General features: G+C 37.7%; 2 protein-coding genes across 2 annotated transcripts in view; both read left to right on the top strand.

The window, feature by feature from the left end:
* Window positions 1-27,026, top strand: part of LOC131679484 (protein sickie-like) — a 259,274-nt gene that overhangs the window by 87,973 nt on the left and 144,275 nt on the right. The gene's annotated exons all lie outside the window — the stretch shown is intronic.
* LOC131679377 (protein sickie-like) overlaps window positions 1-27,026 on the top strand; it is a 228,088-nt gene that overhangs the window by 181,001 nt on the left and 20,061 nt on the right. Inside the window, exon 6 of the mRNA XM_058960090.1 lies at window positions 13,335-15,020. Within this exon, the coding sequence (XP_058816073.1) occupies window positions 13,335-15,020 (1,686 nt within the window). The remainder of the gene's footprint in view (window positions 1-13,334; window positions 15,021-27,026) is intronic.

Below are 27,026 nucleotides of genomic sequence, written 5' to 3'. Positions count from 1 at the left end.
TCTAATCGACGAAAGGGGAAGCGTCACAGGTAGACCCATTTGCTCTACTCGTCTACCGCAGAAGTGGTACGACGAATAAGGAAAACAAGTGGCACCGAAAAGTGCCGCATCGACAGTGGGATTTTCGCAGCAAGCCACAGGTAGCCACATTTGTTTACCGCGGCGGTGGAAACGGAGAGAGCGCGCTTGTGGTGGTGATACCGACGAGCAGCTTAACCGGAGAGAGTTTTGAAGTGTTGCAGGTAGGCCTATTTCTCTACTGAAGAAGCAACGCGACGAAGAAGGACAGCAAGTGTCACATTGTCAAACAACGGGCACCGAGTTTACAACGTAACACATGAGGTGTGTTCTACAGGTATAACAGGTATATTTTTCATTCCTTTTTGTGATAGTTTTTCTTGCTAGGTAAAATGGATGAAGAGATGGGAGAACGAGTAACAGACCCTCCCCCTAAGCCTTATGCTGAAAATGTAAATCCGACTAGAATTAAAATTTACCCAGAGTCGTCAACGGGACCATGGATTGTATTTATTGGGTGTAAAGTAAAGGCGCTAAATATTATTCAAATTTCTAAAGATTTGACTTCGCGATTCTCGGATGTAAAAGAGATCGTCAAAGTTAATAAAGATAAAATACGCATTGTCGTTGGTAGTCTCAAACAAGCCAATGCAATTGCTTCTTGCGAGCTTTTTACGCGTGAGTATAGAGCGTATATTCCTTCAAAGGAAATTGAAATTGATGGGGTCATCACAGAATCGAGTTTGACTGTTGATGACATAATTAAGCATGGGGTTGGTCGTTTCAAAGACACCATACTTAAAGACGTAAAAATACTTGAATGCAAGCAATTGCATTCAGTATCACACGAAGGAGATAAAAAAGTTTATCGACTGTCTGACTCATTTCGAGTGACTTTCGCTGGGTCTGCGCTGCCCAACTATGTCATTATCGATAAGATTCGTCTCCCCGTTCGCCTTTTTATTCCTCGTGTAATGAATTGCCTTAATTGCAAACAGCTTGGCCACACAGCCACTTACTGTTCCAATAAGGCACGGTGTGGCAAATGTGGGGGTTCTCATCAAGAGGATACATGCAATGAAAAATCAGAAAAATGTTTAATGTGCGGAGAAAACTCGCATGAGCTCCCTGCATGCCCCATTTATAAATTGCGCGAGGATAAAATTAAACGATCCTTGAAGGAGAGGTCTAAGCGCTCCTATGCAGAAATGTTGAAAAATGCTACCCCTAAACCCATCTTCTTAGAAAACACTTACACATCTCTAGTTTCGGAACAGTCTGACTCTGACGGAGCGTGCGAAGGTACATCATTTGTTTTACCCGGAAATTCCAGAAAAAGAAAACAGTCTTCTTTTCCCAAGCTGCCAAGCAAGGGCCTTAAAATTTCTCCACCAATAGATAAACTGCACCCAAAACCGAAAAATTCCGATTCAAAACCGAAATCAATTCCGCCCGGTTTTGGGAACGTACAATCCAAACAGAACACCATTACTGGAAATAATAAAATTTCGACTTCCTCTGAGCCTCAGCCGGGGATAGGATTATTGAAATTTTCTGAAATTGTTGATTGGATTTTTAAAGCATTCAATATTTCTGAACCACTAAAGAGTATACTTTCAGCTTTCCTCCCAACAATTAGAACATTTTTAGAGCAGCTGATTGCTCAATGGCCCATCCTTGCAGCGATTGTATCTTTCAATGGGTAATTCACCTCCTCCAATGAAAGATTCCATCACTGTTTTACAGTGGAATTGCAGAAGTATCATACCTAAAATTGATTCCTTAAAAATTTTACTGCATAATTTAAAATGCGATGCTTTTGCTTTATGTGAAACATGGCTTACCTCAAACATTAATTTCAACTTAAATAATTTCAACATTATTCGCCTAGACCGAGACACCCCGTATGGAGGAGTGCTTCTAGGAATTAAAAAGTGCTATTCTTTCTATAGAATTAACATCCCCTTGTTTGCGGGCATTGAGGCTGTAGCTGTCCAAACGAACATTAAAGGCAAAGACATGTCTATCGCTTCTATATATATACCTCCCAAAGTTCAAATTGGACAACATCAAATTTTTGAGGTAGTGGAATCCATGGCTGCTCCGCGTCTGATACTGGGAGACTTCAACTCGCACGGAGTATTGTGGGGTTCCCTCTACAATGATAATCGATCCTCTTTGATATACAATGTTTGTGACGAATTTAATATGACAGTTTTAAACACTGGCGAAACAACACGCATCCCCAGACCTCCTGCACGTCCAAGTGCATTAGATCTATCTCTGTGCTCGACATCACTTCGGTTAGACTGCACGTGGAAGGTTGTACCTGATCCTCACGGTAGCGATCATTTGCCAATCGTTGTTTCAATTAACAGTGAATTAGGCCTTACGAATTCAATCAATGTTCCTTATGACTTAACACGAAATATTGATTGGAAAACATACGAAACATTAATTTCCACTTCTCTTGCTTCGACAGAAGAGCTACCCCCTACCGAAGAATATGAATTCTTAGCGGGTTTAATTATTGAAGCAGCAGAACAAGCCCAAACGAAATGCAATCCTGGAATGACAATAAATAGACGGCCCCCTAATCCTTGGTGGGACAAAGAGTGCTCTGATGCATATGAAGCTAAACAAGTTGCCTACAAAGAAATTATGAAACAGAAAGGGGGTATACGTGAGAACTTTGAAAATTATTTTATTTTGCAAAACAAATTTGACAGTATACGTCGTGCCAAAAAGTCTAGTTATTGGAGACGCTTCGTTGATGGCTTGTCAAGAGAAACATCAATGAGTACTCTTTGGAACACAGCCAGAAGAATGAGGAATCGAAACGTGACTAATGAAAGCGAAGATTTTTCGAATCGTTGGATATTTAATTTCGCCAAGAAAATTTGTCCCGATTCTGCTCCTGCGCAGAAAATCACTCGCGATGTTCCCACAAGTAACGATTTCATAGATTCGCCTTTGACAATGATGGAATTCTCAATTGCACTCCTCTCATGCAACAATAATGCTCCGGGACTAGACAGAATTAAATTCAACTTGGTGAAGAATCTGCCTGACCTAGCAAAAAGACGCTTGTTGAATTTATTCAATAAGCTTCTTGAGCAGAACATTGTGCCGCACGACTGGAGACAAGCGAGAGTTATCGCTATTCCAAAACCGGGAAAGCCAGCCTCCGATCATAACTCGTATCGACCGATTGCAATGCTATCCTGTATCAGGAAATTGCTGGAAAAAATTATCCTACGACGTCTCGACAATTGGGTTGAGGCGAACGGCTTGCTATCAGATACCCAGTTTGGTTTTCGGAGGGGAAAGGGAACGAATGATTGTCTGGCGCTACTTTCGTCAGAAATCCAACTCGCTTACGCAAAAAAAGAACAAATGGCGTCTGTGTTCTTAGACATAAAAGGAGCATTCGACTCAGTCTCCATTGATGTTCTCTCGGAGAAGCTACATCAATGTGGTCTTTCACCGATATTAAATAATTATTTATACAATTTATTGTCAGAAAAGCACATGCATTTTTCATATGGCGATTTGGCGACACTCAGAATAAGTTACATGGGCCTCCCACAAGGTTCTTGTTTAAGCCCCCTTCTCTACAATTTTTACGTGAATGATATTGATAATTGTATTGTCAGCCCATGCACTCTAAGACAACTTGCAGATGATGGCGTGGTTTCTGTTACAGGACCAAAAGCCTTAAATTTACAACAACCACTGCAAGATAGTTTGGATAATTTATCAAGTTGGGCTTTGAAGTTAGGCATCGATTTCTCTACGGAGAAAACAGAGTTGGTTGTTTTTTCAAGGAAGCGTGATCCAGCTCAGCTTCAGCTTCAGTTGGTTGGTAGAACGATAGCCCAAGTCCTGACTTTTAAATACCTTGGAATTTGGTTCGATTCTAAAGGCACATGGGGAGGCCACATTAGGTATCTAATAACGAAATGCCAACAAAGGATAAATTTTCTGCGAACAATAACTGGATCATGGTGGGGTTCTCATCCAAGTGACATGATAAGATTGTATCAAACAACAATACTTTCAGTAATGGAATATGGGTGCATCTGTTTCCGTTCAGCTGCGAACACTCACATTATTAAACTGGAACGGATACAGTATCGCTGTTTACGAATTGCCTTAGGTTGCATGCAGTCGACCCATACGATGAGTCTTGAAGTACTAGCGGGAGTTCTTCCTTTAAAAGACCGATTCTGGGATCTTTCTTCTCGTTTACTTATTCGATGTGAGGTTATGAACCCACTGGTAATTGAAAATTTTGAAAGACTTGTCGAGCTTCAACCCCAAACCAGATTCATGACAGTGTATTTCAATCACATGTCACAAGAAATAACGCCTGCTAGGTATGTTCCCACATACGTCAATATACTAGATATTCCTGAATCCACTTTATTCTTCGACACGTCCATGCAAGCAGAGATTCGTGGAATTCCGGATCATCTACGCTCGCGGGAGATCCCTAAAATATTCACAAGTAAATATCAACACATAGACTGCCTTAAAATGTTTTACACTGATGGGTCACGAATCAGTGAGGCCACTGGTTTCGGTATTTTCAACAATAATTTTTCAATTTCTCTCAAACTTGCAGAACCCGCCTCTGTTTATATAGCGGAACTAGCAGCAGTTCACTATAGTTTGCAAATAATTAATACTTTACCCCCGAACCATTACTTTATCCTCACTGATAGTCTCAGCACAATTGCAGCTCTACGCTCAAAGAGGATTGATAATCACGATCCATTCTTTTTGGGGAAGATACGAGAATCTCTGAGTAACCTGACAAGAAAATGTTATAAATTTACCCTAGTGTGGCTCCCCGCCCATTGCTCTATTGCGGGCAATGAGAAAGCTGATAATTTAGCCAAGATTGGTGCACTAGATGGTGAAATATATGAAAGACCCATCGCTTACAATGAATTTTATAGCGCTTCTCGACAGAGGACACTTGCTAGTTGGCAAACATCTTGGGACAATGGAGATATGGGACGATGGCTACACTCAATTACCCCTAAAGTATCAACGAAGGCATGGTTCAAAGGATTGGATGTAAGTCGGGACTTCATCCGTGTGATGTCTAGGCTCATGTCCAATCATTATACTTTAGATGCGCATCTCCGTCGTATTGGGCTCGCTGAGGGTAATCATTGTGCTTGTGGAGAAGGTTACCATGACATTGAGCATGTTGTTTGGTCCTGCACTGAATATCGTGAAGCCAGATCACAATTAGTAGATTCTTTACAAGTCCGAGGAAGACCAATCCATGTTCCTGTTAGAGACATCCTGGCGTATCGCGATCCTCTATACATGGAACTTATCTATCATTTTCTAAAAACAGCGTCTGTCAAAATTTAATTAAATTCATCTCCTCATACTCTCATCCAAGGCTAATCATTCACCAATTAAAGTGTCCTAGAATATTTAGTTTTTAAATTTAGACAATAACAGAAAAAAAAATCAACAGAGCACTGCATGCTGCCTGAATATTAGCACTGATAATATTTCGTTTGATCCAAATCCGATTATTTGGAACCATCACCCCAAAAAACATTTTTGGAGAAAATTTAGAATAGGACGTAGGTAACAATAAGAGATTCTCTTTGGGATCTTTTTCTTGTATTCGTTACTCGGTCGTTTCGACATTTAGTACTAAACTCTTTGCATAATATTCTAGTAAGAACTACCGCCTTTCGATATGTACTGGAAAATTAGTGCAACATATTATAGTGACGTCGCAATAGTCGAAAGAGAAGGTAAACAAAAGAGGCTCTCAATGTTACTTTTCTTCATAAACTTGCAGATTTCTTTCCGTCCAACTTGGCGAAGTTTATTCCAGCTGTCGAATTGTTTTTTAGAAAATATTTGGTTTATGTTTTGCAATAAGGGAGATCAAAAAGCTCTTCAAACGTCATATTCGTATGTTTTTGCTGCTCACTGACATGTCATGATCTCGCTCTACGATGTTTTTGATTTCAGTCAACGAAAGTGATGGTTTTTTTTGGTTCCATGGTGAAAAGACGATCTTCAGTAAATGTTATTTATCGTGGAGGAAGATTGTATTTCATAAAATTGGTTGTAATTTGTTGCCCAAAATGTTTTATTGCATTATATATCAGCTTCCTGGAACGTCTGGCATATTCCGAGATTTATTTTATGCTATTTTCGTTATTTTTCAAGTGAATAATAAATTTTCTGGGTTCGTCGGTGCATAAAGCGCTCTAACACACATATAAAACACATTATTCGGATAATGTTGAGAAATAAAGAATTTTAAAGCTTCCTTTGTGTAAATACACAAGGCTTGTTTTGTTTTTTCGTTTATTCGGGAAATAGACAAAAAAAACTTAAAGTGTGGTAATTCTGCGTTCACGCTTGTTCAACCAAAAAACACATGTTTCCTCAGAATGACAGCTACAACCAGAATATAACAGCACTCACTGATTTCACTATTGAGACATTCACCGAAACGTACACGCCACACCAACTGCTTACTAAAAGCTGCTCTTAGGTTGCCAGCAAGTTTTTGGTGTAACTAGTACTAGTATTTCCCATTTGCGGTAGTAACAAGCCTTCTTTTTTTGGTATAAATGCAAGTACAATTTTTTCAACAAAATTTGATTTATAAGTATAGCTTAACCGATTTTAGTAATTCTGTAATCTAAAACGATGTTTTGAATTTTACTGAAGGTGATGAATTTGGCATAACTTGCATCTGGTATACTCAACCTGCACAAAACGTTGCATAACGCAGAGCTGATTTTGAAGTAGAATACTTCTAACGTTTCAATGTGCGGGTCACTTTTCAAAAATTTCTGCTGAGATATTTTCCCAGTTTTCAAATGCGAATAACTTCCGTTGCACAGAGGAGTAACTTGGGTCAAATCCTGGCCAAAACTATTTATTGCGGCTATTGCTGTTATTATTGAGGCATAATATGAACTAAAAATAGAAAATAACTAGTTTTTGGGACAATTTGGCATCTATCCACCTACCAGTGCAGAGGTCATTTTTCTAGATCCTAGATCTAGATCCTCGAATACTAGTATTTTCGAGATGATCTTTGTGAATACATTTGTTTTTCCCGATGCATGAACAGTTGGTCAGTGGAAAAGGGAGAAGAAAAGGGATAGCTGTGCACATATTCATAGATATACATTTTGCCAAACATAGTATTTGGCCCTACAGTATTTTGGCGTACCTCAAATTAGTGGAAATATCAATATTTTCAAATCGCTTGGAATTTGTGGATCGGAAAAGATCGAAAGAGATTTAATGTTTTTCGGATAGCCGGAATCTTGTTTTGTAATGTTGTTCCAGCAACTTTGCCGGATCTTGCCGTATAATGTAACTTTTTATCATTCAAATTTGGAATAAAATGTTTAAAAAGGGTGTTTCTAAAGCTGGTCCAATACACAGAAACACTACTATTTTCGGTTATTTTGAAGCTGAGATTACACAAATAGTTGTGTTCAATTACGTTTGTTATAAGATTGTCTTATTTAATACAGTCATCATCATTAGAAAGCGATTTTGCTGGATATATAATAAAAAATGATTAAAACCCCTTAAAATATCACCATTTTGCATCCATGCAAAAAATCTTTAACAATTTTTGGCAAGCTCTTTATTTTGCCACAATATGCAGTATGCTTTTAGGTATCTAAAAAAAATATAACTAAATAAAAAATCGAATTTTTTTTTTGGTTATTGGCCAAGGATTTGTTCTAGTTACTCCTCTGTGCGTTGTACTGATCGAAATCGCTATATTTTTGCACTATCTGATCGTAAATATGTGCACGTATATAGTATTTGATTCCGCAAAATGTACGCCTATTATAGATAACGAAAATAAAGTATATTGTACAGGTGGTAATTATCTGCGCTGATCCGTACAATTCAACCAAGCAGCGAGCGTTGCTAGGACTGCCTCTTTGTTGTCCAATGAGCTTCGCCAGGTATAAAAACGGCACATAAGAGAAAATTCTTCTTTTCTTTTTAAGTTTTCTTTTTGACCTCGTAGTAGCTGTTACGTTTTGTGTCAGCTCAAACTCTTCGGTTGGAATATATTCAATGACTGTTGCCAGGCATCACTCCATCCAATGATGCACAGGCGTGCCAGTTTCATGCATACAATGATCAGCAAACATCGCAGAAAAAGCAGAGTTCAATAAACGGATTGCAAGTGTGCGTGTGCGAAGGGGTGGCTGGGTGCGAGAGACCTCGCTCTCTTCTTGCTCTTTAAATTATGGGCTCAGATAAATTCATCATTTGGTTAATTTTCTTTTGGTAAGCGGTAGTGCGATTGACGATGACGATTTGATTAGCATTGGTTATTGTGTTGTGTGAGGGATATGATGTTAGCATATTGGATACCGATATACTATGTTTCTGGGACAACTTTTTACATATCATCTATGTATATACTGCTATAAACACAGTTTAATTGTATAACTGCTGCATGTATGACGGGATTTGTACATCCACATTAAGACCGGTTTATTTTATGTTCAGCTAAATGATTTTACTTATTTCGCAGTTCAACTAGTAAAATGCTCCAATAAAAGTGATGTCTTGGCATTACATTTGTTGTTGGTTATTATCATACGTGGCAATTGCAGGGTTATTTAAAGTGGCCTATTTCCAAAAATATTCGGCAAGACGAATGCATTTTGATCCCACTATACATATGTGTAATGAAATATTCAATAATCAAGGCCGGTGGGTAATGAGGGGAAGTAAAGATAGTACTATCCACTTTAAAATAACCGAGTTGGTAATTTCCTACTTGAAACTTTGGAACAAACCTAACATTTGAATTTTGCCACACATGTGTCTCGGGTGCACGTTTGAAATTTTCGAGGCATGACCAAGATTCTATTTGCATAAACGCGTCGCAAGTGATTTATGTGAATGTAATGCAAGCCTATGTAGGGGTAGATGGGGTAAAATAAACCCCTAAGAAAATATAATCATAACTTAGCTATAGACTTAATTATTGATATCATTTAGCCAACATTTTGCTCTGAAATTACAATCGCTTTGTAAAATATTCAAGAACAAGAAAAATGCACTACAACAACGGGACACAATAAATAATAACAAATATCGAACTAGCTGATTTTAATGCAGAAGATAGCAAAAATTGTAGCATTTGAATTAACAGCCTACGTGTATTCTACTTCACTTCGGTTATGTCTCTGACATTACCTACCCATCTTTTTTTAATGTTTTTCATTTCTTTGTTTTTCTGATTTGTAATGTATACCAAAGCATACCGTTTTGATTTTTGCACTATATTATGTAACTTTTTTTTTTCATTGAGGGTCAAATGGATGGATGAATTCTATTTGAAACAGACAAAAACTGCATGTTTATGTCATTGATACTACAAACAAGTATAGAAAAACTGGTGCCCTGGAAATTCTGCGCATTTTACATAATAACAGAAAACTACTTTTACAACATGAACTGTCAATTTTTTACAAGTTTATGGCACCGAAAGCTTAAAAAGTCTTTGGTGAACAAGAGTTGTTCAATTTAATGTTTTAGAATGAATGTATTTGGACATAAATAGAAAGGCGAAAATTGGCGCTTAAACATAGTAGATGGCCGAGATTTCGTCCTGCACTATCTTTTGTAAATGGTTTTCAGTTTTGGTGCGACTCCAGTTTTCGACTGACGGGTTGGGGACCATTTATAAATTACGTAATACTTTTAGAGGTGGAAGGTGTACCGCATGACTAGCTAACTATTACTAATAAAAGTTGAGTATTTTCGAAATGGGGTTGATGAGCACATGACGGAAACAGATGCTTGAATCCATTTTGGAATCTCTATAACCTCAAAAATATGTGTATTTTCGGAATTTAGCTGACAAGTAGACGACGGAAATCGATGTCTGACGCCATTTCACAATCTAAAATGGCGACATCCTGTTTAGATGAATTCTTTATAGCCTTAACAATATGAGTGTTTCCAGAATGGGAAAATCAGTACATGTATAGGTATTAGACCGACACAAAAATTAACTTTTTTTTGGAACAACACTTCGTTAACCGATGTGCTAACTATTTTAGAGGACTACCAGTAAAGTATCCCACATTTGAATCAACACAATGCGGACAATATTTAGAAACAATTATTTGTTGTTGCATTTGACAATTGTTCGTCTGTTTCACCATAATTTTTTCGAAGTAAGAAATAGAAATAACGGACCTTTAAAATACTTTTCATTTTGTACACTCGTTCATTATAACTGGCTCGGGAAAACGTATAAAATAAAGTGAACAGCAAATTTTGATTAATAATAACCATCTCTCTACTCACGATGCCAGTGGCTATGTAATACGCCTGATTGCTGTTCACCCCAGGCGTGCCAAGGTTTAATCTTCGTTGGGGGTTTTCAATTTATCATAATATGATTAATTATGTTATTAACCACGTTCTAAAAATTTAATCATTTTATTTCTGCATTACAAGATTTCTCTATAATCAAAGAATGCACAAAAATATTATTTGTGATAAAAAGATTGGGGTCGCTCCATTTTTGCAGTTTCATGTTGTTCAAGTTGGGATTTTACGTAACTCTGGTTTTAAGACGGCTCAAATTTTCCGGCCATAATAGTATCAGGCTGTCGTGAGACCTCAAAAGCAGAATTTGGAGGGATTTGTTTTTTTTTGTAGATTTGTCCGTTGACGGTTCCAAATGTGATGAAGAGATGGATCATTTGAAAACATCCTCAGAATGCTTGCAAGACATTGCAAATCAATATGCCATTTAAATTTGAACTGCTATGCTACCGATTCCTCGATAAGGGTCTTTGTGATATTGATGTTACAATGTCATTGTAAAATTTGGACCATAATTGACTTTCAATTAAAATTTCTGTCATTTTAGCCACGCACTAAAGAGTTACAAATAATCGATCTTTTTTCGATTGCATGCTTTAGTATGAATTTATATCCACTCTCAGTGGGAGGCTCCCAAAATCCCGTGGCCCCTAGCCCAGGTCAAGTGTGGCCATGCGTAAAGATGGTACTGACATATAATACAGAAAAGCAACTGGTGCATGTCCTGGATGGTTCCTGTAGAATTTTTTGCTTTCAACTGAATCTAAAATCTATATGTCTTTACCAATGAACCTATTTAATCAACCTAGGAGTGAGATGAGACATTTTTTACACATATCACTATTGATTCATTCATTAGTTTGCAGAACTCATGCCAAGTGGGCACCCAATCAGCGGTGGGATTAATATAGTTTCAAGTCCTCTACGACCAAAACCACACATATATTGAATAAATTGTAGAAAATCAATAAAACAAATGAAGTTATATTATCATTAAAGCAAATGAATGAAAAAATTATCAAGATTATAAAATAAGTAGAATGATTGATATAAATCGAATTACTCAAATAAATAAATCAAATTAGTTCAGCTCGCTCAATGCATAATTAAACAATATTAAAAAAGAGTGTAAAAAATTATGAATTGGAATTTGATTCAACAAAGTTGGATAAAAAATAATAAAAGTGATGACTGAACAGAATTAATGAAATGAGAAAACTAAATCATATGTATGAACTGGAAAATTTTAGAAATCAATAAAATGAATTAAACGAACAAAATAACAAAAATAAATTAAATTATAAAATGGATAAAATAAATCAAACAAATAAAATAAAGGACACAAATACAACGAATTATATGGAGGAAAATAAATTCAATAAAATAAATAGAATGAATAAAGTGAACAAAATAAATTTTATGAATGAATAAAATGAATAAAAAAAATTGTGTCATTCTAATAATTTGGATAAAATGCATAAACGCATAAATATTCACATGGTTAAAATAAAGAAGCTGAATAAAATGTATGAACTGAAAAAAATGAATAAAACCAAGGAACTGTATGAAAAATCCATGAAATCAAAACCATTGAACTTAAATGAATGATATAAATAAAACGCATGAAATCAATGAACTGATCAGAATGAATCCAAAGATTGAAACTAATAAAATAGACAAAATGAATAAGAGAATATAGAATGAAATAAATAATTAATTTAAAATGATCATATATTTAAAATTAGTCAAATGATCAAAATCAAATCCATGAACTGAATAAACTGAGAAAAAATGGATATACAGAGTACAATTTAAAAACTGGGGGTAGGTAATATCTGGAATTTAGTGTGAAAGTTTTCTGTATAACCATAAAAGATCCTGACTAAAACTTGCAAATTTTACTGGTCATTAGCCAAATTTAATGTTCGAATAACTGAACCAGTCTGCATTTCTTAAAACTGTTTTACTGAATGGATTACGGAACGGGATACTAATCAAATCCCGAAGAAAATTTTACTGCACACGGTGAATCAAAGTTAATATGTAACTGTAGTCATTTGAGAGAGATACAAGTAGATTTTCAATAATATGATACACCAATGAATAGTCCTGTATCGACACCGAGGGTTATGTCCCGGACATTATCTATCCCTATTTTTTCTACATATGTTTCATTCAAAATACATTAGAAGGACGTAGAGTTTAAAAACGCACGTGGAATGACTCTTTTCAAAATTTCCATCTTCATACATCCATATTAATTAGTATTTCCTTCATTATAGTGTATAAGTTCAAAATTTCTCATATTTATAAGAACACAAAAATCAAAATTTGACTGTATATAATTTTATAAATTTTTCTAAATATTAGTGAAAATATCGCAGCATTATCTAATCACTGAACAATAGCTACTACGAAATTTTACAAAATTTCTAAGACACTTTCTTGCACAAATCATATAGGATAATATTAAAATAACTTATGGTTTCAACATCTGGCTTAATTTCAATATATTGAAAAAAAAAATCTGTCTAATAGTCGTACAACTGCATTGAAAATTGACAAAGTTGCAAAATATCCCAGCAAAAAAAAGAAAAGCGTGTCTTTTGCAGTGTGTTTTTCTACCTTAGAATACTAAACATAAATTTTTCGTCAAATTTAAAACGAAAATACTGCATAGTGAAATCAAATGTTAAGCAACAAGTTTGATAAAATCCAGACAAAAGAATCTGCAATGGGATCTCATCTATTGCAGTAAACCACTAAAATAATCGTCGAACCACCAAATTTACCAACAAATGCTCCCAGCTTACACAAAAACGCCAGACCAATAAATCAACCTGTGACTGTGGTGCAATATTTCAATTACATACGATTCTCTATAGTTTCACTTCCCCAAAACTCACTAAACGATATCCATTTCGTTTCAGTCTCCGCCTGCCGCAGTCCACCTGCAAGATTCCAGCTAGCCCATATGCGACCCAAGCTGGCAATGGCAATCACAACAACAATAATCCAAACAACAACAACAATAACAATCTAAACAACGTGATCCTAGTTCCGAATGGAAACGTTACCAATCTGCCCAGTCCAGCCGCGAACAGTGGCAACGGGGGCGGTCAGCAGAAGCAATCGATGCTAGAGAAGCTGAAACTGTTCAACAGCAAAGATAAACAGGATAAGACTGCCAAATCTACCACATCGAAGCGAACGAGTTCCAGCAGTGGATTTTCCTCCGCTCGAAGCGAGCGGAGCGATTCCAGCCTCAGCCTGAACGAGGGACCAGTGGGAAAAATTAAAGAATCGGGGATCAAAAAAACAGACACTGCCAAACTGTCATCATCATCATCGAAATCATCGAAGCTTATCTCGTCCAAGTCCAGTTCGAAGGATGCTGGATCAAAGGTTTCAGGAAAGTTGGCCGATAAGGGGAAGAGTAAGGACCAGCTCGAGACGCACATTCCGATCACGCCAAAAGCGCACAAAATTCCGACGGCCCTGACGACGTCGACCAACGCCAGCAATCCAAAGACAGAATCCAAACTGAAACCTGCCCCAGTGGGAGGTTCGTTGTCGTCGTCGTCGTCGTTGTCGGGTAGCAGAAAACTTGATACAAAATCCGAAAGTAAAACTAGTTTACTGCAGCAGCAGCAGCAAACTCAGCCACCGAAAACGGTGGTGGCTCCACCGTCAGTAAGCACTGGGATTCCGAAACCGATGGCCGCCGTGAAGGGAACAAGCAAACCACCACCACAGCAGCTTCAGCAGGAATTCAAGCAAAAGGACGACATAGCAAAATTAGACCGGGCACTGGCCGGGTTCGGAGGACTTCAAAATGGATTAGTTTCACCACAGCACCATCAACATCCACCTCCGCAGCAGAACAACATATCAAACAATAACAGTGAACGAATGACGGTGGTGAACCCGATTAGTGTCAGTGGGAATAATAATGTCCTCGGAAGTCCTCTTCACAAGCAGCATCCCCATCAGCACCAGATCCCGAGCTGTATGAGTGACAGCATGCACTCCAACTCAACGCAAGGTGCTTCCGTCGGTCAGCACTCTAATTCAAGCGAATCTAGTGGTGGTGTTATCTACAGACCCAGTGGCTCCGAAAGTGGTTCCGAGCAGTTGTCGGGCCTTCACTCCCCTCAAAAATCATCACCATCCTTCCTGTTCAACGATGTCAATTTGAACAACGCCAACAACAACAAGTTCAATACCGTCCCGAACAAAATTCTGAACACGGGCCAGCAACCGAACGGTACCATCTACGAGCAGGAGGAAAAACAAATAACCGTCGTCCCGATGAGGCCGCTGCTACGCGGTTACAATAGTCACGTGACCTTACCGACGCGTGGCGCCCGCGGGCATCTCTTCATGTCCGAATACTGCGAAGATCTAGGAGGCCAGGGCTACTGCAGTGATGGGGATGCGTTGCGAAAAATTCCCGCCCGCTACTCGGACTCTATCGAGAATGGTTACCTATCGGAGGGTGGTGGTGGTGGTGGCGGTGCCGGTGGAGGTATCAGCATGCTAACGGCGGCTGGCCGGCAGCAGTATATCAGTTCGCTGAGGAACCGCACTCCGCTGCCTACTACGATCGAGGAAAGGTGAGTGGTGAAATTGATAAACATTAGATTTTTTTTTGTTATTGTTTAGCGGTGGTTTTAAATGTTTGCATGACTGAAGGGTCGGCACTATTTAAATTTAATTATTCTAGGGTGAAAAAAACGAAATTATTGTATAAAATTTATATGTGTTCAAACATTGATGACGACTTTTCGAAACTCAACTCATCGCCTGGCATACAAGCTTTTTCATATCGTTGACGCAAAACAACAAGTAAAACACTGTCTTATCTAGCGAAAGACTTGTATTGACACGAATAATTTATGTTCCAAATGAAAATGGAAGATGGTGTCATCATGCCCCGGTTTTGGGTTGGCTCGGCAGAAAAAAAAACACGAACCCTTCATTCATTCGCCCAGCGCCATTTCCAGACGATGGTTGCTGCGTGTGTGGGATGGAAGCGTGGTCTGCAGTGTTCCCGTATTTGCTTTTATTTACATAAGTTAAAATTTTATACTAATACTGAATACTGAAATATTGTAAAATACCTGTTCTTTCAAATTACTGCAATACTCTTGTTCCAATTTCTAGATTCGTGAATTTACACATCCATAATTGCACTAATTTTTGAAAATAGTAATATCCGGTGTCTATATATCAACATTCCTTACTAGATGCGTCCATGATTTTTGAGGGCATTTATGCTTATAGTTGTAACATTGTAGTTTTTGAAATCTTAGATGTATCGAACGCTCGATTCCTGCGTTCCTTGAATCTGCCATTCTGAAGACTTATTGGTCACTGACGCCTGTTATTCCTATTCAGTATAGATTATTTGGAGCCACTAAATTTCTGTGTTATTCCCCGAAATTCTCGAATCGATAATTTTTAGTGAAAACATTTTCTTCGAAATATTGAGCAATATCGCATCAGAAGTCTGACTGGGATTGTCAACAGAATTCTCGACGGATTCTATTATATTCCCGAGTAGTATTTCCTTGGAATTAGTATTTCAGTATTATGCAGCTCAGGACTCCGATGAGATCCAGCTCAGCGTTCTGATATATATTTTTTGCAAACTTAGTACTAGGAATACAACGTGAAAATACTACAGGAATTCATTACAATAACGAGTAGGATTTTCAGCATAATTCTCAGCAGGACTCCATCATATTCCTGATCAAAATATTACCAGTATTTTGAGAAAGAATCCACTGGAACTCTAAGCAGATTTTCTCACAACTTGTGCTAGAATGGCACATTAGAGCAAAACGGCACCTTAGAATGAATCTCTGTATTTAAATAAAATCAACTATTTCCGATTTTATTCTTCAACGAAATACAAAAACGTCATTGAAACTAATTTTGTTATAGACTTTTTAGAAATGTGCTCCTTTCATATAAGCTCATATAAGACACCGAGAATCGATTCGAACCTGGAATTTAAGGAGATAGTCTGGATCATTTTGTACCCTGTAATAATCAATAGCTTTTGTGCAGTGCCATTAATAATGGTCAAGTGACAGCTCTTATTAATCATAATGCTCTAAGAAACTTAAACTCTGAATTAATCGAGCATCAGACTATAAGATTTTTTATAGTTGGGCCTCACAGCTACTCTATCACTACACGGGAGTGCTAGATTACCAATTAAACCTTCGAAATTGTATATTTTAGGAACCTTGGATATTCATTCTTGTATTCTTCAATTTGTTGGTTTCATTGTTTTTGATAATTGATTTGATTTTTGGTTCCCGCTTTTGGATTGATCCCTGAAATATACCGTTTCAGAAGATCCAATAATATTTTTTGGAAATCTGTAACCTTGGACCATCTCAATCATCATTAAATTCAGAATTTATCCCTAAAATTTGGTATATCTTACTTTTTTATTTTCTAAAGGAATTTCGAATCACGCATTTTCCAGTATTGTTTTTCGCTGTCTAATCGCAGATTTCAGTTAAGTTAATTCCAATCTATTTCAAATAATAAAATCCTAGTGATGGAAAGAGTTTTCCAACCTATAACAGTAGCAGATGAGAGGTGTTCCGAACGTATTTTTAGCCTCACACCCAATCAGCGAAAATTTTGGTTTGTTCTGATGATTTTTTTTTAAATAACAAAAAATATAACAAAAATTCCTTAAGCATATTTGAGCGGCCGAAAATAAAAGAATTGAAATTTGTTAACCCCTTTAAGCACATTAAAATTTAAAAATTGGATATAAACATAAGATCAGCATCGGCATAAAAATTCTCATGAGCATGATGACCGTACAGTTCGTAGTTTCTACTCCGTGATCGACCAGAACAAGCGAAATTGCACAGAGAATTCAACGAATGGGGTCTGGGCGTAGCAATCCATCCTCAATGAACACGTTTCGAGAGTTCTATACTTTCAAGTGGCAATAGCAGCGCCAGCCACGTCCTTACAGTCATCGGGAAAGGAAATGAATGTTAGTGTAACAAAGTTTGTTATGCAGACCGTGTATACAATCCACGTTTACCACGGGAAGGAGTTTTTGTTAATAGGATGAGGTTTCACAAATCTGGATTCACCTTGATAAGTGATATGATCTATATAACTATCAGAAGCTCTATCATGTGTTTATTGGTCTGGGAAGCCGGCTGCCGAAAATGCAGAATATACCCAAGCATCACTTGCAACATATAATGGCCGCGGTTTGTTGCGTAACCATAAACTTTTGCTGGTGCGCTTTTTTAGTTGCTAAATCAGTTGAATAATGGTTTATGTACGCTTCTTTTCAACGAATTTTGTTGTAGAAACTGCTAGTCAACAAGCGGTGCTGCTTGGGTAGATTTATCGCTTAATAAATTAATTTTAAAATGCTCGGTTTGTAAGAAAAGCAACTTCAGCTTCGGACAGCCGACAATCGGGAGTGTTGCTCAAGTTTCATTACATTAAACGGCAGGTGAACAATTCGATTAAGCCTTCCTCCTTCATTCCGACGAAACACGACATTCCAAAAACAATACAATATAATGGAAAGCGATTACATGTTACAAAAGTTCTTAAGACTATCACGTTATAATAAAAATTCACTTTCGAATACTCACACTAAGAATAGCCATCATTTTAAGCATTTTTATTGATATAAATTTTCTTGAAATTCATTGTAAACCTATTGATAGTTTTTCTGTAGTCATTGTTTATTTTCTTTCCTTTATTTATATTGTTTTATCTAACTGAACCAACTGCAAAAAATATAATTTGCTTGTGAGCAACATGGAATAAAAAACTAGGAATATAACGGGGATGATTATATTTGAACAATTATTGTTTTTAGAAAATGATAAATATGGTCTATGTATATAAGATCTCGTAGAGCGAGGATGTTACGAACAGCAACGTAGGGTGGTTTTCTTCATTAATTGGGATCTGACTCCATAATATTCAGTGCAAGACCAAACAACATGTTCAATGTCTTGATAACCCTCTCCGCAAGTACATTGATGATCTTTTGCGAGCCTAGTACATCGGAGATACGCATTCAACGTATGATGGTTGAACATGAGCCTAGACATCACCCGAATGAAGTTTCGACTTACATCCAAGCATTTGAACCATGCCTTCGTGGATACTTTGCTGCTAGTTCGGCTGTACAGACAGAAGCAGATTCTGCAAGCTTGAGGGAGAGAACGAGGCGTTATTGTTGAAAATACCGAAACCAGTGGCCTCATTGATTCGTCACCTATCAGTGTACAACATTTTATGACAGTCAATGTGTTGGTGTTTACATATGAATATTTTAGGGATCTCCAGTGAGCGCAGGTGATCCGGGATTCCATGGGTCTCCTCTTGCATGGACGTTTAGAAAAATAAAGTGGAATCGGGAGTATCTAGTCTATTGGCACATGTCGGAACATAACTAGAAGGCGTTATTTTTGTGACATGTGATTGAAGTACATTTAATTACCAGTAGTTTCACAACTTCACATCGAATAAGTAAATGAGAGGAGAGATCCCAGAACCGATCTTTTAAAGGAAGAATTTCCCCTAGTACTTCAAGACTTATCGTATGTGTATTGAGCCAAAGGCTATTCGTAAGCAGCGATACTGTATTCGTTCCAATTTAATAATCTGAGTGTTCCCAGCTGAACGTACACAGAAGCACCCATATTCCACTACCGAAAGTATCGCTGTTTGATACAATCTTATCAGGTTACTTGAATGAGCATCCCACCAAGATCCAGTTATTGTTCGGAGAAAATTTATCCTTTGCTGGCACTTCGTTATCAGATACCTGATGTGGTCTCTCCATGTACCTTTAGAATCGAACTAAATTCCGAGATATTTGAAGGTCATTACATGGGCTATCATTCTACCAACCAATTGAAGCTGACATTTCACCGCTTTCTGCGGTTTCATCTGTGGATTGGATATTTGGATTATAGAATTCAAACGTTTTGAATTTTTGGTCTCTTGGAACCTTTTGAATTTATCGGAAAAATTAACCGTTATAGCAGAAGAAGCTGTCAATTATACAGGAATTTACCATCTCTAAAAATAAATCAAAGTTCATATCTGGGTATAACTGAAGCCAGCTTTCTGGTATGTGGCTGAATAATAGCAATGAGCCATAAGCTACCAAAATGCGGTTTTATGTAACCCAATTTCTTGCTTATTCTGGTAAAATAAAAGGACCTGAAGAAGATCCCAAGTACGCATCGAAACGTTGGCGTAAATCTGAGTATCAGCGTAATATAATTGTTGGAACGTTCTTTGGTAGAAATATTTCTAATTTTTTTCCTATTTCATGTATTTTGGACATAAGTACCTTCACCCAGTTCTATTAAATACGACGAAGATACTGCAATACCGGGAGCTGGAATCTGTTTCGTTAGAGACTTGGTGGAACCTCTCTCCATGAACAGTTCCTTCCTACCTGGCCCCACGATCTCAAGTATAAGCACTTATCGTTTCTAAAACCATGTTTCGTATCAAGGCCAAAATAATACGTGTCAGTACTGTAAACAGACGGCACACAACGGACGACAGACTCTTCCCAGGTGCAGATAAAATCTTCTAGTACAATCAAAACCATCAATTAGTGTTCAAAATCGTCGGCTAAACCACAAACGGTTGCCCAAATGTTCAACCAGCGCCAGATTAACTACGTCTTTGAATAGTATCTCCAAAACAACAGGCAGCATAATCAGCGATGAAGCAAACGAATACTCGATCGTAATTCATCAAAGTCATCCGATCGTAAGCTTGGTCAGCAGCAGCGTTGATAGGGTGGATAAATACGATAAAGAGAAAAGGTGAATTCCGGGTGATTTCTTGTGGATTAAAAGTACCACCAAGAACAGTGAAAAATTACATACTTTTGATCCAGCCGACATCCATTTTCGTATTTATTTTACCTTATATGGCGACAAATGCTACTCAGTTGAATAAACACATGGAGCTACGCCAATTATTTCATATAGTTGAGGAGTAGATAAATTAATTGTTTATCTATTAAGGTGTTCAGTGATAACAGTGGAATTTCCGGGAAGTTGCTTAAATTAGGAAACTTGAATAAAAAGCATTTCAAGATGGTGTATTCAGCAGTCAAATCAGCAAGGAATCGGCAGCAAAGTGCATTCCTATTAAAAGGATCGAAATGAAAAAGCTTGTTATTTGTCGAAACTTACTTTTGTTTCAAATGTGGTCCTTCGTCTTTGATGGTGGATGAGAGCAACTCAATAGCCGAATTGTTATTGCATAAATTTCAAGAACATATACAGATTCCATTGTTGTAGTTTAATAGAGGAACGATAAGCCTCAAATTCTCCCGCATTCGCAGATCTTCCGTAGTTTAATTCCCGATCTATTTCCATGTTACACTGCCATAGTAAAACAGGTCTCACCAACATAGCGGTACAATCAAATAGTCAACTCCTCTATTTAAGAATTTTTTAAATCTGAACATTTCGAGCATTTCGGGGGCCCCGAGCTGAGTGTGAATATAAAATCATTCTAAAGGTTATATTCCAAAAAATAGTCGTACTCAATTGCTTATAACTCTTTGGCGTGGGGGTAACAAAGGATCGGTAACAGCTCGAAATCGCACATTGCAACTTATCCCATGTAATCAAGACGTTTAACCTTCAAAAAGGCAAGGGGTCTCAAAGGCCCGGCAGATTGCAATCCCAGAGTTTTATTTAGCTGTGAATTAAAAATCACTGGGCCATAGGAGCTTGCCTCTTTGATGGTTAAAGAGAATAAACCAACCAAGCGGAGTGCTGGTAGCGGTATGAAACGAAGCACTGCATGAGCAGGATGGTATTGAATCCATTCAATTGTCAATCCAATATTTCGATCCTAGTTTAAATTTATTTTAGGCAATGTACAACACAACACATGTATATAGTTCGAAAGGCACTGAACAGGAGCAGCAACCAGAACATATTTGCAAAACTTGCACAAGGAAGCTATACAGGAAGTGGAAGAAGATGTCAAAAATCGCTTCAAAATCCTGTTTGGCAAGCGATCCGTAGATGTGGCAAATATACAGTTCATCTTCAGATCTGGGACCGTCAACAAACAAATGTCCATGGAAGCCTCCAAAAGTGACTTTTCAGGTCTTGAGATCTCACAAAGTCTCGATACTTTCACAGTTGGATTTAATATCTTCCACCATGTCGGCTTAGACTGGTATGGAAACAATTGTGTAGTACAAAATGTAGTACAAAAATACTCCGTCAACATTTGAAGGCGTCATAAAGGTTCGTAAAATACAAAAAAATAAATTAAAAAAAACCCTTGTGAAAGTGTGATTGAAAATGTCTACACAAATCGACCATACCCTTGCCCTAAATCTGGTAGAAGGCGTTAAGGCTACATGGCAAGGCAAGACTAATGTGTGAAGAACCTAGGACTTTAGGTGACCTTTGTGTGTACATTTTTTGGTTGGTCTCAATATTATTGCTAAAAAAAGTTTTTAATGTACATTCATGTATTGTGTTCTCAATTAAAGTATGTGCACTCGATGTGTTCTCCATTCCGACTATTTTTCATGACAGGCGTTGAAATGAATTGTACCACTCATATTAATAAGTTTGGGTTGAAGGTTAGCTGTGTACAAGGCAATCGATTTACCAACTACGCTATGCCCGCTCTGGTTTTACGCATCTTACAAAACTAAGCATTTGTGTTTTCGAATGATGAAAATACAAATTACTGTTACTATTTGAATTTATTTTCCGTCGGTCTCTTTCCAGCACCGAGTGCCTATTAGCGACACTAGAGAGGCGACTCCACCATCTGAACCCTTAGCTTGTCACTTAACCACCAGTGATGTCTTCGACATACTAATTTGTGGAATAGGGAGACTGCTATTATTACTTAAAATGTGCCGGACACAATAAACCAAATCACAAACGTCTCACCAACAATTTGTGCAAAAAGAAACAATATTCCAAGTGTACAATATTCTGTCATCTGTAAGCAAAGAGAATACTGAGCAAAAGAAAAAAAAATGCTGCTTTTTCGAAGACAGGAAATCGACTTTGTTCAGTTTCATCATATCAGGAACATCAAAACGTTGAGAGCGCCGTAAATACAGTGAAGACCCGATTTTATCAGCCACCGATTTTGTCTACACACGATTTTATCAGCTTTTCGACCGAATTTTGTCAGCCTCAGCTTAATGGGCTCTAGCAGACGAACCAAGTTAAATTCGAGTAAATCCTTTCTTTAGCATACTTTTCTTATCTTAGAGATCCGAAATATACAAAAATCTCGTTTTTGCCTTTCTCATATAAAGAAAGGCTATGCAATCACTGTAAAAATCTACTTTTTAACCGAGGCCCGGAGGGCCGAGTGTCATACACCATTCGATTCAGTTCGTCGAGATCGGCAAATGTCTGTGTGTATGTATGTGTGTGTCATTTAAACTCACACAATTTTCTCAGAGATAGCTGAACCGATTTTCACAAACTTAGTTTCATCTGAAAGGTATAACGCTCCCATAAGCTGCTATTGAATTTTTAGTTGATTGGACTTCCGATTCCGAAGTTACGGGTTGAAGAGTACAGTCACACAGCAAATTCCCATATAAACTGGTACAACCATGATGTCCAAATGACGTAAAACATATAAAAATGCCACCTATGACGGTTCATGAAATACTAGAATTAAAATACCACATTTTTAAAGCTGTCAAAATAAGGAAATAACAATTTTGACGGTGCAACTAAGTTCTAAATCTAATAAATATCATTTTTTACAAATATACAGGATATTAGCCACAACAACGCCCAGTATTTATTTGAAAACACTATTATAACTGTCCAGTCACCAATTCAACTTGTAAACATATATTTTGTTTACGATCCAAATATGACAATACCATGGCACGTATGCATTGCAGAACGTAGACCACGGAACTTACAATACTTACACTGTTTCGTTTGGTGTTGTTGTCAACTTTTTGATGTTCGTGATATGATAAAGATTTCCTACTTTCGAAAAAGCAACATTTTTTTCTTTTAACCGTTATTCCACTTTGATTACAGATGACTGAATATTGCACCCTCTGAATATTGTTTCTTTTTGGACAAATTGTTGGTAGATTTTAATTATATATTCCGGCAGACGTTTTGTGTTTTGGTTTATTGTGACCACATTATAAAAATAGTCTCTCTATTCGATAAATTAGTATTTCGAAGACGTCACTCCTGGTTAAGGTTGAACAGAGAATGGGCAAAAATTGAAAACGAAAGAAGCAGTTTTTTCCACACCGTGTGTTAGATGTTCATAAAAATCAATCAACAGTACTGTAATAACATTCTACATAAGCTGATTGATTTTTATGAAGATCTAACACACAGTGTGGAAAAAAAATGTTTTTTTCGTTTTCGATTTTTACCCATTCTCAGTCCAACCTTAAGTGACAAGCCAATGGTTCAGATGGTGGAGTCGCAACTCTGGTGTCGACGGGAAATAATTTTTAATAGTAACAATAATTAGTATTTTTATCATTCGAAAGTACAAATGTTTAGATTAATTCCTAACCTTGCACATAGGGTAAGAGATTTTTCAAAAGAGATTTTTCTAACCCGAAATAAGGAGGCAAATGATCCTTAGGTTAAATCCTCTCTATGCCTCTTCGAAGCCAATTTGAGGTTATTGTAAGTGGTGTTATTTTAGACTGCGCGAAGAACTACATATCATTTGATCAGCACGGATTTATGCCAGAGAGATCAGTGACAACAAATTTGTTGAATTTTACGGCCAAGTGTGTCGCTAGCATGGAGGCCAAAGTGCAGATGGACGCCATCTACACTGATCTGAAAGCAGCATTCGATAAAATTGATCATACAATACTTTTGTGCAGGCTATCTCGCCTCGGCATTGCTTCACAATTTGTTTCTTGGTTAGTTTCATATTTTTCCGGAGAAATTCTGCGAGTAAAATTAGATAACTGCATATCGTCACAATTTTCCAACAAGTCAGGTGTTCCACAAGGGAGTAACTTGGGACCTCTGCTGTTCGTACTACGACATTGCATTGCTGCTGGCTGCCGGCTGCAAAACTAGTTTATGCTGACGACTTGAAGCTGCATCTTGTTCGTTCTGTAGAAGACTGTTGGTACCTACAAGGTTTACTACAACTTTTCGTGAATTGGTGTGACAGAAATAAGCTTGTCATTAACGTAGCAAAATGTCAAGTGATTACGCTCCATCGTATTTTATACCCGGCGCAGTTCAATTATAGGATTAACGGTACAACTCTGACAAGAGTTCAGCAGGTGTGTGATTTATGAGTGCAAGTGGACGCGAAACTGACGTTCGATTTGCAACGCTCGCTGATTATTTCAAAAGCACCACGTCAGTTGGGATTTATTTCCAAGATTGCTAAGGACTTCAACGACCCGCATTGTCTGGCACTGTACTATTCACTCGTCTGCCCTATTCTCTAAAACGCCTCAGTGATCTGGTGTCCGCATGAAGTAACGTGGTGCATCAGAATCGAACGTGTGCAGAAACGTTTTGTACGTATGACACTAGGACATCTACCGTGGCATGATCCAGTTGATTTGCCATCATATTCGGATAGGTGTCAACTGCTGGGTATCGATACTTAGCAACGCCGTCGAAAAATCTAGCAAGCGCTGGTAATCGCAAAAGTGATTAACGATGAGATGGATGCTCCAGAGCTTCGTTCGGAAGTAAATTTTAGGATTCCAAATAGAACATTACGAAATACAACACTGCTTCAGCAAAGATTTCATCGTACCTTGTTTTGATCCAACGAACCGATTACTGCATGCGTTCGGACATTCACCGCAGTGGAAGAGTTTTTTTTTTTAATTTAATGAGTTGTCCAGTCACTTCGTCAATACACACTTAATTTGAATTACTGGGTACAGTACAATTTTGCTGGGCTTTTGAACAGCAAACCGTTCAGTAATCAATTCAGTAAAACAATTCGGTTACCGAACTCTCCGCAATCCGTTCTCTCCAAACGTCAAAAAATACTGGTCAGTCAGCAGTTTCTTATGAAATTGGCGACTTCACAGATAGTTTGCTGTTCCTGTTTTGTAAGTTTTTGACGAGATTCGGTAATGTTGGTACAATTTTGCCGAACAATCAGTCAGTATTTTACTGGATAATGTTTATGTACCGAAAAAAACAGAAGTGCTGATAAATTCAGTGAAAAATATTGCGGGTTTCAGCAAATTATTCGAAAAATTACTGAAAATCGCTAAAAAATGAAAACTTTACCGCAATTTTTTAAACAATTTGCTAGCTGCTCCGTAAAAATATCACTTTACTGTTCAAGTCGTCAAACGAAATTACTGAACAACTTTTGGCTGGCTTAGTGTGTAAGATTAGCCACACTACTGTGCTTTGATGTTTTTATTTGATGTATGTAAGAAGTAATTTTACTAGTCTGGACAACGTCCAAATAATGGACGTTTAACCCGCCATACTCCAGCATTCTCCATTCTTGACGGAAACACTTGTCATCCTCGCATAACGTCTTGCAACTATGAAAGTCAGATTACACCGCCTGGGGAGGGGATAGCGTAGTTAGGAAGCTCATTACACTGTACGTAGTTCACCTGAGTTTGAACTCCTACCATCACATTTTTCAACGGTACTTGGAAATTTACAAACAGGCTTTGGGATACATTTGGAAACAAATTCTCAGGGTGGCAAGAAGTAGAAATAGCAGTTTTTACCTGTTCAATTACAGCGGCCCCTTAGCTCAGTAATGCCTAGGGGCCCCGAGTGGTCTAAAGACGGCCCTGGCTACTAAACTATCTGCAATCGAAATAATTCTTTTGAGTTATGAGATTTGAACTTTCCGATTATCACTTACTCCAGAGTTTCATCTGTTGGTAAATCTACTTTCTCACAAAAATCTATTGTTATTTTGAACGCTCAAACTTGCGGTAAGTCGACAATTACCAAAACCCGTTTTTGTTGCGTTGCGTTGCGAAAGCCCGGTATATTTCATAGATTGCAGACTGATGACTCTCATTTCCAGCCAGACTACTTGAGGGACGTTGTTTGGGAATAAAAATTGATCCACCATTGCTGGCCACAACCATCTTTACCGTAACTTGGGAGATGAGAAAGGCAATATTGATGTGGCACTTACTTAACGGAAGGCCCCGACTCAGTGACACCCATAAGTACCACGCATTGGGTAGTGGGTGGGTTTTTAGTCAGGATTCGCCTCAAGCAAGCGACTGAGAATATATTTAAGTTTACTGACTGGATACATAAATGTTCTAGATGTTAAGGCGGTTAAACTCTGGGTAAACGTTTATCGAGAGTTTGTTTCATTGAAAACAACTTGAACTCCGGACAGTTTTAACAATGAATTTTAAGGGATGCGTTAGTCTGTATAAATCTCAGCGAATTGGAAAATTGGTATTGTGGACCATTCATAAATTAAGTCACGCAAAGATTGCCTAATACTAGCAAACTCTCTCTCTCTCTCTCTCTCTCTCTCTCTCTCTCTCTTTCTCATATTACCAGGTTCTTTATCTCCTTGGTCTAATACGAACCGAATGATTTCATTTT

This window comes from Topomyia yanbarensis, chromosome 2 (genome assembly GCF_030247195.1).
Source record: "Topomyia yanbarensis strain Yona2022 chromosome 2, ASM3024719v1, whole genome shotgun sequence".
Lineage (NCBI taxonomy): Eukaryota > Metazoa > Arthropoda > Insecta > Diptera > Culicidae > Topomyia > Topomyia yanbarensis.
Note: the sequence above shows the minus strand (reverse complement) of the source record. Positions and strands in the feature narration are given on the sequence as shown.